This window comes from Ceratotherium simum, chromosome 9 (genome assembly GCF_057802395.1).
Source record: "Ceratotherium simum simum isolate JZ-2026a chromosome 9, ASM5780239v1, whole genome shotgun sequence".
NCBI classification, from domain to species: Eukaryota; Metazoa; Chordata; class Mammalia; order Perissodactyla; family Rhinocerotidae; genus Ceratotherium; species Ceratotherium simum.
Genome location: NC_141908.1, coordinates 31,625,401 through 31,639,734, shown reverse-complemented (window position 1 = coordinate 31,639,734; position 14,334 = coordinate 31,625,401). Strand labels below are relative to the sequence as shown.

The window sequence follows — 14,334 nt, the reverse complement described above, 5'->3', positions numbered from 1 at the left end:
GACCCATCTCTGATTCAAGATTGATTTCATAATAAATCTAAAAATATTTAGAAATTAAAAATGGCTGACTACTTCAGTTAATTCTTCAGAGGACATATGGTAAGAGAGGAAACGACAAGAAAACATAATCCTTCTAGATTGGCTTCTAGATTGGCTTATAGTTGAGTCCTAAGGAGTGGTGGGCCCTTCAGACCTAGAGGAAAATGCTATGAGTGGGATTAAAGTCAGTTTGGGACACTGAATAGGTCAACAAATATAAGAAAACCAAACAGAAAAAAAAGTATTTGAAGCTGCCCCATTTTAAGGCAGTTTCTAAATTTTCTGCCTCTGCTCACCTAAGAATAATGGAAACAGGTCTATATAGGATGGAACCCAAGATCTTGGAGAAGTGAGTGTTTCTGAAGGGTTCAGTGTTCATGCACTCAGCACGTCTTCATCAGGTGCCTAGGATATATAACTTCTTTGAGAGTCAGTCTTACCCCCATGTCTGCAGCTTTTCCCCTCATATTTCTCTATGTTTGCAAAGTGGTGTTGGCTAATCAAAGTGTGTCCCAGGAAACCCAGATGCTCAAGGAAGAAAAGGTTCTCTCGTGGAATAGTTTGAGAAGTGCTGCATACTCTCTCCACTCCTTGCGGTTTACAATGTACATTAAAAAAAAGAAAGCGAGAGAAAATGGTGGAAATTGCAGTAGGCAGGGGAGCTTCTCTGTCTGGGTCTGCTTCTAGCTAGCTGTGTGGATAGGGGAGGTCTGTACAGCTCTGCGGGGCTCAGCTCGCTTATCTCTAACGTGATAACATTTTCCCAGCCACCTTAACAACTGCCTCCGCGCACAGCCTCAGACTGTGCGAACATGGAGCAGACATTTCTGGCTGCCCGCCCAGATCCATTTCTTCCTCCTTTTTAATTCCTATTTTGTTCGGATATCTACCCTCTGCCGTGCACCACCCATGCCTCAAGGGACACTGAGCTCCCTTTAGCTGTACTAAGCCAAGGGTGACCACATCTTGCTTATGATTAGCTGGGATCCTGGGTGAAGACCTTCTTCTCTTCTCAGTGAGTGGCCAGTAGTATTCCTCCATCTATTCCCCCAACACTGGGCGGGCAGTATGGAACAGCTGTGGCCATCTCCTCACCAGAGGACATGGGGTTGGTGAGAGCCAAAATAGCAGAGAATGGAGGTAGAACCACTAGATTAAGTCCACCCTGAAACCTCCTCTCCCTCGGGACTTCCAGTATGTGAGCCAATAAATTTACTTATGCCAATTTGATTGGGGCTTTCCATCATTTGCAACTGAAGTCATCCTGATGGATACAGCACTCTATAAAAGGTACCGTCCCTGGAGACCTTCAACAACCTTTTCAGAATCTGTCTGCATGATCTGTTTGCCTGTGTCGCCTCTCCTCTTATGAAGAAAGTTTGCATTGGATCAGGGTTTTAGTCTCTGCCTAGCCCGTGTGGACTGGCTCACCTTGCCCTTTGCTTTGCATTGCTCCTTATGGCCTCACTCCGCCATGACTCGCAGGGAGTCCAGTCAATGTCATAACCCTGGACATCCTGCTGGCCTGGAAGAGGCCCCAGGTTTCCCGGAGTTCCCACATGTCCCATGCCTCCCAGGACCAGTCCCAACATGGCAGCTCTGCCAAGCCAGTCTCCTCCAGGTGCTCCCAGGCCCTTAGCTGGGACCAAAAAGTGCATGTAAGGAGGTTTAGGAGTTTGGTGATGCTCTCAGCTTCAGCCTCTACAGCATTATGCTGAGGCCTGTATTATTGTTTCTAAAATGATGCTCTAAGACTACCAGTATCAGAATCACCAGGATCGTGACCAGCAAGTTTCCCAGACTTGCTGAATAGTATTCCTGGGATCAAGCTGTGAAAGCCCTATTTTTCACAGCCTCAACCATGGTTATCTCACATTCTTGATTACCCCAAAGACAGCTCGGCTTCCAGTCTCAGAATCGGATGAACTAGAGGCCAAAGCAATGAAGGTGGGGCTAGGAAGGAGACAGAATGGTGAAGGCAAAGGGAGAGGTGGGAAGTGTGAGAAAGATGCTGGACTGTTTCAGACGCACCGTAGAGGAACTATGCCTAGAGGCAGACTCAAATTATGGTGGCCATTTATTTTCCAGTTTCTACAACTTTCACCTTTGTGCACCCACTACTAGCCTTTGTCTTCCGGCATGAATTGCACCCAGACGTATCTAGCATCACTATGTAACCCTCCACAAATCATAGGGTCGATGACAAAGAACTAGGTGAAAAATAAAATGTCTAAGATCCAAAGGTCAGAGCAAAATTTTATAAGATGGCAATTTACATGTCACAAAAATTTTGCATGAGTTAGTAATTTCACAAATGTGAAATATATTTTCCTGATTCCACACTATACCTCACTCCCCAAGTCCATGCCAGTTCATAATGCTCATTTCATGCTTTGCATGGCTTTATAAGTTCTTTCTCAGTAAGAAAGAGAAACTGACCCACCTCCTTCCCTTTCTTATGACATATATTGTACACAGTGACTGACATGACTGAGAATGCAGAGTGTATGGGAAATCATGCCTGTAATTTCTGACTGCTAACTTCACTCAGAACTGGATTTATGAAGAGTTTAGACATAGCTGGGAAAAAATGTTTTTGGTACTTTTTTTTCAGAAAATGGTTGATGAATGGGAATTCAAAGTTTATTCTAGAATGCAGATCTATTCAAAATGGACCTTTGACAGGCCATTCCCTCAGACCCTCCTCATATTCATTGCAAATCCCCTTGTCTCTTTTATAAAACAAATCTACATATTCTCCTCCTTTCCTACCCCAGCTACCCCAATTCACAGTAGATATTTTTATGCCAAAGTATTTTTCATTTTCTTGCTCACTAGGGGCAAATTAAATTAATCTGAGGTTTGGAATATTTGGCCATTCCTGGTCCCTATGGAATGGATTGAAAAAAAAAATCCATGTAAAGAACTCTAATGATTGGATTTATTTCTTGGATTCTAGTTTTATATTACACTGGAGACACCACAGAGTCAACTTATAATGCAGAGGGCTTTATGTTAGAACTCAGAGGTCAGATGGTGGAGTCTGGCCTTCTGCTCACAACATTACCCCATTTCTTATTCTCTAGTTTAGTGGGTCCCAAAGTGGCTGTGTAACAGAATCAATTGTTGAGTTTGTTAAAAATAGACTATCTGATGAACCTCAGACATAAAGCATCTGACTTTCTGGAGTTGGGGCTCAGGAGTTTGATTTTCTGTTTTCTTTTTGTTCTTTACAAGCTCCCTGAGTGATTCTCACGCAGCCACCAAGGACCCATTTACCGAAGACATTGGGGAAGTGCTTCTCTGGTCCAGTGGTTCTTGAGCTTGTGTGTGCATCAGAAGCACCTGGAGGCTTTATTAAAATACAGATTGAACCCTCCGAGCTCCTGATTCAATAGGTCTGGGATGGAGCCTGAGAATTTGCATTTCTAGCAAGTTTCTAGGTGATGCTGACGCTGCTGGTCTGGGGACTACGGTTTGAAAACCACGGCTCTAACCCCGGGTTCCTTGTGCACATGTTTATTATTCATTAGCATTTCTATTATGTGACCAACGACTGGGCTTCAGAGGAAGGAATCCTCCTCTCAGGTCAAGGGTAACACACCTGGCTGAGCATCAGAATCACCTGGGAGCTTTGTTTTTTTTTAAATTTAACATTCAATGATTGGGGTTAGGTGTGTGCTTCATCCCATCTATTCAGTCAACATCCCCAGGATGCCCTGGGAATTTTTTTGTTTTGAAGTTACCCAGAAGATTCGGATTTATTACAAGGATTGGAAAACATTGCCTTAGATGAGCCAGACTTGTGAGTTCATGAATAACATATAAAAATTTATTTGTTGCTTATCTGAAATTCAGATTTAATGGGGCATCCCATATTTCTATTTGTAAATCTGCACCCCTACTCACTAGGCTGTCTCTGCCAGGAGTTTGTTTCCTCTGTGCTTTCCCACTTTTGCTCAACCTAGCCCTATTTTAAATGCTTAAGGGAGTGGAGGTGAGCAGTGAAATCCATGCAAACATGATATGTGGGGCAAAGAAGAGGAAATTAAGATGTTTCCTCAGGAAAGAAAGAAAAAACACACACAAAGGAAAATTCACTAATCTGGACAGCAAAAACAAAATCAGAAAAAAAATACTGTCTGCTAATGGTTTTATACCAGACAATTCATCAATTACACAGTCAAAAGAAACTCTGAGGACTAAAAAGACAGCAAAGATGCTATTAAAATGTTCCAAGTGAAGCCATATATAATTAATTTCAAACAAGCATAAGCTATGAAAACTCAAATACTTCAAGGCGCTGAGTGAAAGGCAGGATAAATCGACATCAGTGTTCAAAACCGATGCTTCCAGGTGAGTCTATGGTTGGGCCAGAGACAGGGAGATAATGATGTCTGCCCCCTCCCTGTTTTATTGTAAGCTAAAGAGCCTTAAGATGAGATGCTCCCAGTGCATCAAGCACGCGAAGCAACAAACATACAGACATAAGCATGTAATTACAGAGACTGAATTGAATGACTGGTGCAAACAATCAAAACAGAGAAGAAAAATTCACTGATACAGAAGACAAAGAAAATAAGGGAAGTGATTTGGTAAACCATGGCACAGGCTGAGTAACCACCATTAGCACGGTGGTCCCTGCAAAGCCAGCAGCTTTTTCCCAATGCAGTTTTACCATTTCATAAACTAGGGATCAGCAAACTTTTCCTGTAAAGGGCAAGAGAGTAAATCTTTTAGACTATGTAGGCCATATACTCTCTGCTGCACCTCCTCGTCCTTGCTGTTATAGCATGAAAGCAGCCATAGGCAATATGTGAACGAACAGACGTGGCTGTGTCCCAATAAAAATTTATTCACAAAAATAGGTGGTTGCTATGGACTGAATGTGTCCCCCCAAAATTCACATGCTGAAGCCTAAATTCCTAACGTCGTGGTATTTGGAAGTGGGGCCTTTGGGAGATAATTAGGTCATGAAGGCGAAACCTTCAGGAATGGGATTAGTGCCTTTATAAGGGAATTAAGAGACCAGAGCTCTCTTTCTGCTCTCTGCCTTATGAGGATATAAAAACATGCCGGTCTGCAACTAGGAGAAAATATTTGCAAAACCTATATCTGACAAGGGGTTAATCTCCATAATATATGAAGAACTCACACAACTGAACAACAAAAAACAAACAAACCGATCAAAAAATGGGCAGAGGAAATGAACAGACACTTGTCCAAAGAAGATATACAGATGGCCAATAGGCATATGAAAAGATGATCAACATCACTAATTATCAGGGAAATGCAAATCAAAACAACACTAAGATATCACCTCACACCCATTAGAATGGCTATAACCACCAAGACAAAAAATAACAAATGTTGGAGAGGATTTGGAGAAACGGGAACCCTCATACACAGCTGGTGGGAATGCAAACTGGTGCAGCCTTTATGGAAAACAGTAGGGAGATTCCTCAAAAAATTAAAAACAGAAATACCCTATGATCCAGCTATCCCACTACTGGGAATATATCCAATGAACCTGAAATCAACAATCCAAAGAGGCTTATGCACCCCTATGTTCACTGCAGCATTATTCACTATAGCCAAGAAGTGGAAGCAACTCAAGTGTCCCTCAACTGACGATTGGATCAAGAAGATGTGGTATATACATACAATGGAATACCACTCAGCCATAAAGAAGACAAAATCGTCCCATTTGCAACAACGTGGATGGACCTGGAGGGTAATATGTTAAGTGAAATAAGCCAGAAAGAGAAAGACAAACATCGTATGATCTCACTCATATGCGGAATATAAACCAACACATGGACAGAGAAAACTGTATGGTGGTTACCAGGGGCAGTGGGGGTGGGGGGTGGTCACAAGGGGTGAAGGGAGACATGTATATGGTGACTGACAAAAATGTACAACCAAAATTTCACAATGTTATAAACTATTAAGACATCAATATAAATAAACTAACAAACAAACACGCCAGTCTGCAAACTAGGAAGCAGGACCTCAGCAGACACCAGATCTGCCGGCACCTTGATCTTGGACTTCCTAGCCTCCAGAACCGTGAAGATTAAATGTTTTCGTTTAAGCCACTCAATCAACAGTATATTTGTTACAGCAGGTGGAGCAGACTAAGAGTGGTGGGACATTGGGCCGGCCCGGTGGCTTAGCGGTTAAGCGCTCGCGCTCTGCTGCTGGCGGCCCGGGTTCGGATCCCGGGCGCACACCGACATACCGCTTCTCCGGCCTTGGCCGCATCCCACATACAGCAACTAGAAGGATGTGCAACTATGACATACAACTATCTACTGGGGCTTTGGGGGAAAAAATAAATAAATAAAATTATAAAAGAGTGGTGGGACATATTTGGCCCATGGGCCATAATTTGCCAACTGCCATCATAGGAGAGCCTACGTGGCCAGGATAGCATCATTAATGGATTCTACAGAGCACTCAGCATTCTAATGGTAGATGCTTATATAGAAAAAACAAAATACTCCATTAATTCATCATTATACATACAAGGACAGAGTGTTTAAGGATCACCCCAAAGTGTAAAGGCAGGAAATCAGGATTCTAAAGACAGAAAGAAGTTGCTCATTTGAAATTCTGAGATTGTGCTATAAAAGGGAAAGAGAAGGACACAAGGGACTACACATTTTAGTGTGTGTTTAGAAAGGTTCTCTTGGTGGCCCTGACATTCAGAGAGAAGTTGACTGTACGGGGTCTCTGACTTTAAGCTGCTACTGCTGAGGGTGCATCATACGATAAGGTGTCATCCTCCTTGAATGTGGGAGGTTTCCTGATCTTCTCAATTCATTAATTTTGTATTTAGCATCCTAAGAAGTGTCCTTCCCGAAAAAAGAAAACCAAGTCACTTTGACATGGAATTTTATACTTTAAGCCAGAATATACCAGCCATGGTGCACAGAAACATAACTTCAGTGAGCTCCTTTATGATACTGGCAAATGTGCTTCATCTGAGGTCTCCATGTCAGTCAAGAAACACACAAGCATGCATTTTTACATTGTATAATTTAAAAGCTTTATTTCCCCCCACAATTAGCAAATGGGTTTCCTATTAGTTCAACTGGAAGTCTTCCTCCTATAGTTGCCTTTCTCATTGACTACACTGTTGGTAGGGGAACTAATTTCTCATTGGGGGAAGACTTAGATTTCTTGGGACACTCTGAGCTAATCACAGAAACAAGAGGGTCTGACCCAGCAGCCTCTGAAGAAGTCAACGAGGTCAAGGAGTCCTTTCAGCTCAAGGCCTGGTCAGGCGAGGACAATACAGGCTACTGGACCTGCCCGTTGTAGAATGGCAGGACCCCTGCAGAAGTGACAAAATGCAGCCCCCTTGACCAGGAAGCCTGGAAGCCAGAAAATCCCCTCAGTCCCTGCCAAATCCCCTTCCTCAATCCAGTGACCTCATGCAGGAGCATTGTAGCTAAGCAAAAAACGGCTTCTGCTTTGGGGTCCAATATGCACTCTTGACCAAGTGCAATATCGGTCTTCACTCAGAAATTCACTGTTTTCACAGTTGTTAGCTTGTGCTTCAGAGGGCGGGTCTCTGCCTCTCATTGGTATGGTGGCATCATTGCAATGGAAGCACGAAGAACCAGGCAAGCACTGGGAGGTGAAGCGTGGGGGCACTGCTGCCGGACGTTCTCTGAGCGTGCATTACGGCGAAGACCGCGTTAGTGTGGTTGGTGGGTAATTCTACATTGCAGATCATTCCTTCACAGCAAGACCGACACTCCTGTTACAAAAGGAAGAGGAGAGAGAAAGAAGAGTGAATACTAGGAAGAAGAGGGAAGGGTGAAACCAAGCAAAACAAAAGAAAGGCTTCTTCAGCTCTGAGAACAGAGAGAAGTAAGGGTTGGTTATCCAGTCTATGAGTCACCGTCCCCCCACTGAAAGTAAGGATCGTCTTAAGAGTCTTTTCATGTTAACTGTGATTTATCTGCATCAACCCAAGCATAATCAAGGGAAAGAAGAGGAAAGGAAACTGAATAAGACTGCTTGATTGAGTCAACAAATCTTCTAAAGCTTTGTAAGGAAAAATACTGAAACAAAAATGAAAGCTAGGAAACTTTTGGATTAGTCATTGATTTTCCTTCTCAGTACTACTTGTTAGGGGATAATAATGACTCTCTATTGTCTCTGCTAGCACCTGATTCCTATCATTACAGCAGCAATGGCTTGCTAATTATGGCTGCTGAGCAGTGAAAAAGGCTTGCTCCCTCACAGCACAAGGGGTTTTTAGGGGAAGCAATCTCCTGCCATAAGACCTGGTAAAATGCTTCAACCTTCCAGGATGGCTAGGGAAGATCAAGTATCTATATCAGTGGTTCTCAACCCTGGCTGCACATCAGAATCACCTTGGGGATCTTAAAAAAAAAAAAAAAAAAGATCCTGATGCCCAGGAACCCACCCTGAAGTTCTGATTCAATTGGTCAGGGATACACTCCTACCACCCCCAACATAGCTTATAAAAGCTCCCCAGGAGATTCTCCTGTGTAGCAAGAGCTAAAAACTCTGTTGTCAGAACCATTTTCTGTGCATATAGGCTAAATCAAATTCTAAAATTTCATGAAATTAACATACTTTCAAGTCATTTTTTCCCAAACATTTTAGGATTCCAGGCATATACGATAAAATGAGAAAATTAAAGAGATCAATTGATCTAAAATGTATCTATAGCTCATTGTATTAAACTGAGGTTAATCTTTCAGGCTCTCACTTCCTCATCGAAGCAGAGGTAGTGAGTGAGACAAGGTTTCCTTAGTAAAAGGTGTCACCTTTTTCCTCTTTCCACCTTCCAGCTTCCCTGTGCAGTGTTCTTGGTGATTTCTGGCCATAAAATAAGTGAGCTGGGCTCTGTAGAGTTTGTCATTCTGTCATGGATGGTATGCTCTTGGGCTTCCAGAGCTGACTTCTGACAATTTGCCCAAAGTCCAAGATCTAGGGTCTAGCTCTGGAGTCTGGGAATTATCATTCGTTTTTAGAAACGTTATTTTTTGTTGAAGGACAGAAGGTTGTCTTCTCTTCAGTCTCCATTGCTTCACTATGAGGGAGTCTTTCCTCAAAGTATAAACATGTTCAACATATTACTTATCCTTCCTGCCTCTCCATGATGTATAACTAACCATCACTAGCAAGAAATCTTAGGACAGTAACTTTACACACACATACACACACACACATTCCTTACTGTATGTTCAGAATCTCGGCTGTGGTGGCAGCCAACAAAATGACATTCACTTCTGGAGGCACACTTTTTGGTGATGGATGTACTTCTTCCATGACTGGTAAAGTGATGAACTGTCAAACAGTACTGTGTATCTGGCAAGAAAAACAAAGGCAACTTCATTTTTTACATTGCAAAAGAGAAAAATCTCAACAATCATTTCAGAAATGACTAAAGTTCAGGATGATCCTTAGGATTCCAGGCAAGAAATTTAATGGCAGTGAACTCTGGAGTTTCTAGGTGATATTTTTGAAAAGGCACTAGCTACTGAAGCACATGTGTATTTTGAAAATGAATATAAATGGGCACCTCTCCTTTGGTGCCGGCTAAAGCTGAGAAAAAAAATAGGACAAGTTTTTCATCAAAACCACAGGTCTGCTCATTTCATTTGAGTGTCAGTATCTCTGACTCTGTCCCTCTGAAGCACATGTTCGATAACTCTAAGGTAAAATGAAAATTGTAAACGTAAAATGCAGTGTGTCAGCACACTTCTTTTGCATTGTTCCACATTTGTTTCTTATATACTGATAGGCCATGTGGTGAACAAGAATGAAAAGCAGGGGCTTCAAACTGCTTTTTTGAAGCACATCAAAATCACCTTCCTTACTCCTGTAGTTCTTATTCATGCTCTGATCCTCCCAACGTGTTTGACTTTTCCTCATCAAAGTATTTCCATTTTTCTCTTCTTCTTTAACTCTTACTGTCTCTGTCCACCCCCCCACTCCCGCCCCCATAGCTAACTCATTTCTACACCAAGTTATGCTTACAGCTTTAACCACTCACATTTTATTACTTAGGGTTCCTTCAAGAAAGTGATTTCACTCAATATCCTAGAACATTCTGTTTTAGTTTTACATCTCTTCTATAGTTATCTCAGGCCAATGAAGTGCTTCTTAGTTTAAAGGGACTACAGCAACAATGTCACAGGACGGGGAAAAAACTCGACTAAAGTTAAGAATACTGGGTTTATGGAATTGTCCCTCTCACAAGTGAGCAAGCCACATTAGATTCTTCGAGCTCATTTTCTTTTTAGTAAAATGATGATAGTAAGTGTCCTGGCTTTGTGATAGGGTTGTTGTGAGCTTTAAATAATATTAACAATAGCAAACATGCATTGATTGAGTGGGTTTACCATCAGCCAGGCACTCTTCTGACATGTATTCACTCATTCAATCCTTACAATAAGACTTAAGAGAAGTCATATTAACATCCTCATTTTACAGATAAAGAAACCAAGGCTCAGTTTCTTGCCCACAGTCACATAGGTAGAAAGTGGTGGAAGGTAGGATTCTAACCTAGGCAGTTTTCTAGGGTTTGTGCTCTTAACCAGAACACTATTCTGCCTCTCCGTATTCTGCCACTTAGTATTAAACTAGACAGCACTGCTGAGTGCTCTACAGGAGTAGCTGACTTTGGCATTCATAAGGAAAGGGAACCACTCAATGTTGTGGAAAGGCATTTCAATTTACACTCCAAACAAAGGAGAACTGAAAAATGGTGGGGGTGTGTGTTCATATAGAACATCACACATGCTAAAGCAGCCCTCGAAAGTCAGACTAAAAAAAAAAGCCAGGGTCAATAAAATAAAAATGTCATTCTTGTCATATCCTGTTACACAGAGAACCTCTTTTAACAACACTGACAGACCACAGAAGTAAGCTGGAAGGTGAAAAGGAAACCTGAGATGACAAAGAACACTAACTGCAGGCCTGTTTGCCCCAAGATATGGTTGGCCATCACTCCTAAATAATGACAGACTAAAACAGTAAGAAATTCTACCCTCGGTTAGAATTCCAGATGGTTAGTATCTTTGGGACTTGACTGGTGTACAGTCAAAAGTGTATTGTCATGCATGCTGGAATGTAGGGTCATTCCATATCTCTTTAAAAGTCAGGTTCCCAGGGTGGATGTGCAGGAGCTGACCCTCCTCTCTCCTCCCACCTCTGACATTTCCTCGGTGGTAGAAAGCTGCAGCTTCCCTCTTTCGTTCGTACGTTTCAACAGAGATGGAATTCTAAAGCCCAGAAGTATCCAAGCACATTCCCATTAAACATAGCTTTGATTAATGAATGAGAAGTTGGAGCATTATGCACAGATCTAGTAGGGACAGTGTTTGGTACAATTCAAAGGAATAGTGTGGTCCACGAAGATACGGCTCAAGAGGTTGGACGTCAATGCCCCGATTAACTGCTATTCTAACCCTTACCACCCAGTTTTCAGGGGAATTTAAAGCAAATAGTTAAAGGATGATACGCACCCTCTGAAATAAGTTAGTAAAGAGAGGCATTAGCCAACCTCAAAAACTTTGAAATAACTAGATAAATTTCTGTGAAAAATGCAGAAACAAATCCTCAAAAGCGTACATTCACACACGCACATGCACGCACAAGCAGGCACACAATTTAAGGTCGATCACTGAACAGAAATGTAAAAGAACCTCAAAAAAATGCTGATAATTTGAAAAATGGTAGCTGCATGTGTTCATACCGAACATCACACATTTCAATAATGAAAAATATTGTCCATGTAGATGTCACAGCCATTTGTGCTAATCTACGGCATAAGATTTTTAGGCTGAGTAGAGGTCTCCAGTGTGTACTATTTATTGGCTCCATATATTGGCTTTATCTGGAAGAGCTAAGGCTATTTCATTGCTATAAATAATGTGATAAAGAAATTTCCAAAAGATTCAAGGTAACAGTAAACCAAAACTGGTAATCTAACTCTGGAAGAGTTTGTTTTTCTGGGCCTTTTACATCTGAAGACATAAAAAATAGTGCAAGCTAAAATCTGAATAGCCTGATCTCCTTATAACTCTAATTAGAGTTTTTCAATTCCAAATCATCCATCAGCACATCCTGTCTGCTTTACGCCCAGGTTTGTTTGTATTAAATCATTCAGCTTCTCGCCCCCTGTATTCCTACCACTATAGTCCAAGTCGCCGTCTTCTCCTGTCTGAAGACAATGAAAGACCCCACCTGGTGTACCCTTCTATGCTTGTCCTCAACCTTCCATTTTTCACACAGCAGCCAGAGCAACATTTTAGAACACAATGAGCATCTTGTACTCCCTAGCTTAAAATGCCCTACTGCCTTCCCATTACATTTACCATAAAATCCAAACTCTATATCAGAAAAAGAAGATCCTGTGTGTCCTGGTCCTTATCTCCATCAGCTCCTTTCTCTATCTCCCACTAAGCTTCATTGGCCAGCCTTCTTCCTGTTCATTGAAGAGGCCAAATTGCCTCTTGCAGCCTTTACATCTGCTGTTCCCTCTTCCTGGCATGCTCTTCCTACAGATCTCTACATAGCTGGCTTGTTTTAGTCATTCAGGTCTTAGTTCAAATGTACATTCCTCAGAGAAGATTTCCCTGACTACCTGATCAAAGGCATCCATTCATCCTGTCAACAAATATTTCCTGAGTGCCTAATATGGGCCAGGCACTGGATTAGGCACTGGGGATACAGCAGTGAACTAAACAAACTAAACAGATACTCAAATGTTTCTCGAATGAATGAGCTTCCCAAGCATCAGTGTATCTTGAGAGTACAGAAAACTTCCTTTGCTTTAGCCAGTAAGTATGATTTTTCTAGAGGTATCATCAAGCATTTCTGAAATTCTTAGACTGTCTCAGTCAACATTGTGGTCTATTTGTTCTCTCTGGTAAATACTACTTAAAAAATTCTTCCTCAAGGCGCACACAACTACAGATCGTGCCTATGCCATCAGTTTCCAAGTACTCTCAGAGAAGTCTGATGTCTGGATAGTCTCTTAAAAGAAATCTCTGATCTCTATAGCACATCATTAGCCTGTTGATTTGCTAATCCCATTACCTAAGACGCCTCTGCTCATGGCCAGTCGAGAGAGATCTAAATGAGGTGTGATCACAAAAGAGTCTTCCAAACTCAGCACACTTACTTTGTGGACACCATTTGTCTTCTGCCCATCGATTGCAGTTATAATTATCCCCTGCGTTTTCACAGGTAAAACACTTGAAGCTGTTTGGAAATGGTGTAGCTTTAGAGAAAAATGCAAAGTGAAACGGGTTAAAAAAGCATGGTGGCAGTATTGGAACTAATAATTCGATATTGTATCATTCCTGAAAAGACCTGGAGTCAGATTAACCTGAGCTTGAATTCTGTCCTTCCCACTAATTAGTTGTGTGATTTTCAACTTCTAAGAAATAATAATATTTACAATAACAGTAACGATGAAGATCCCATGACTTGCAGAGGTATAGTGAAGATTACACAGGACGTTGCAGGAAGAATATCTAGCAGAGTCCCTGGCACATCAGATCCTGCTGGTTTCCATCCATATGCACCTGCATTATGGCTACATTTAACCTCAAACAAGTAGTCTTATTTGATAGAGGTCAATTATCACAGCATTAGTCCCCGATCAGGAATGTAACACATAACATAAGGATGATAGTAATTCTCAGGCCCTTACACTCAGGAAAGGAGGAATTATGAGCTGCTGGCAGTCTGGATGGAGAGCAACTACTATGTTCTTTTTGTCTTTATAATTTTTTTTTCTGCATTGTATCTTGTTATTTTAATGGCCAATAAGTCAAAAGTATAATAAATTAGACAGTTTTCTATAGGTGAGGGCATAAAGCCCTGTGTAAAACTTTCAATTCTCTCATTTTTGGAGAATGAAACAAAGATCAAGGTGAACCCCAAACCATTCTAGTAACCTGACGACAAGTTGGGATAATAATCAGAAAGCAGTGGGTATTTCAGACACAGGGGAGGATATATATCTATGCATAAAACGAGAGCAAAATATTGAAAGCTAAAGTTCACAGGACATGAAATTAAGAATTGCAAATACATTTCAGTTTTGCCCATGAAGAAAAGTGAATGAGGTCAGTAAATAAATAAATAATGAAATAATAAAATCCATTTTCACCTACTAAATTAGTACAGTTTAAAAATACTAATACTCAATGCTGGTGACTGTAAAGTATAAATTGGCAGAACCTTTTTGATTTAGTAATTCTAATTCCAAGAATCCAAGAATTCCTTAGAATT

The 14,334-nt window shown here is 41.4% G+C and overlaps 1 protein-coding gene and 1 long non-coding RNA gene across 21 annotated transcripts in view; one reads left to right on the top strand and one right to left on the bottom strand.

Annotated features, from left to right (window-relative positions):
• LOC147916257 (uncharacterized) overlaps positions 1-14,334 on the top strand; it is an 85,810-nt gene that overhangs the window by 52,627 nt on the left and 18,849 nt on the right. The gene's annotated exons all lie outside the window — the stretch shown is intronic.
• LYPD6B (LY6/PLAUR domain containing 6B) overlaps positions 7,074-14,334 on the bottom strand; it is a 164,105-nt gene continuing 156,844 nt past the window's right edge. For all 18 annotated transcript variants that reach the window (XM_087435172.1, XM_087435164.1, XM_087435160.1 and 15 more), the window contains 3 exons: positions 13,217-13,315; positions 9,263-9,393; positions 7,074-7,807 (listed from right to left, as the gene is read on the bottom strand). In XM_087435172.1, coding sequence (XP_087291298.1) covers positions 7,643-7,807; positions 9,263-9,393; positions 13,217-13,315 — 395 coding nt within the window. In that variant the 3' untranslated portion in view covers positions 7,074-7,642. The remainder of the gene's footprint in view (positions 7,808-9,262; positions 9,394-13,216; positions 13,316-14,334) is intronic.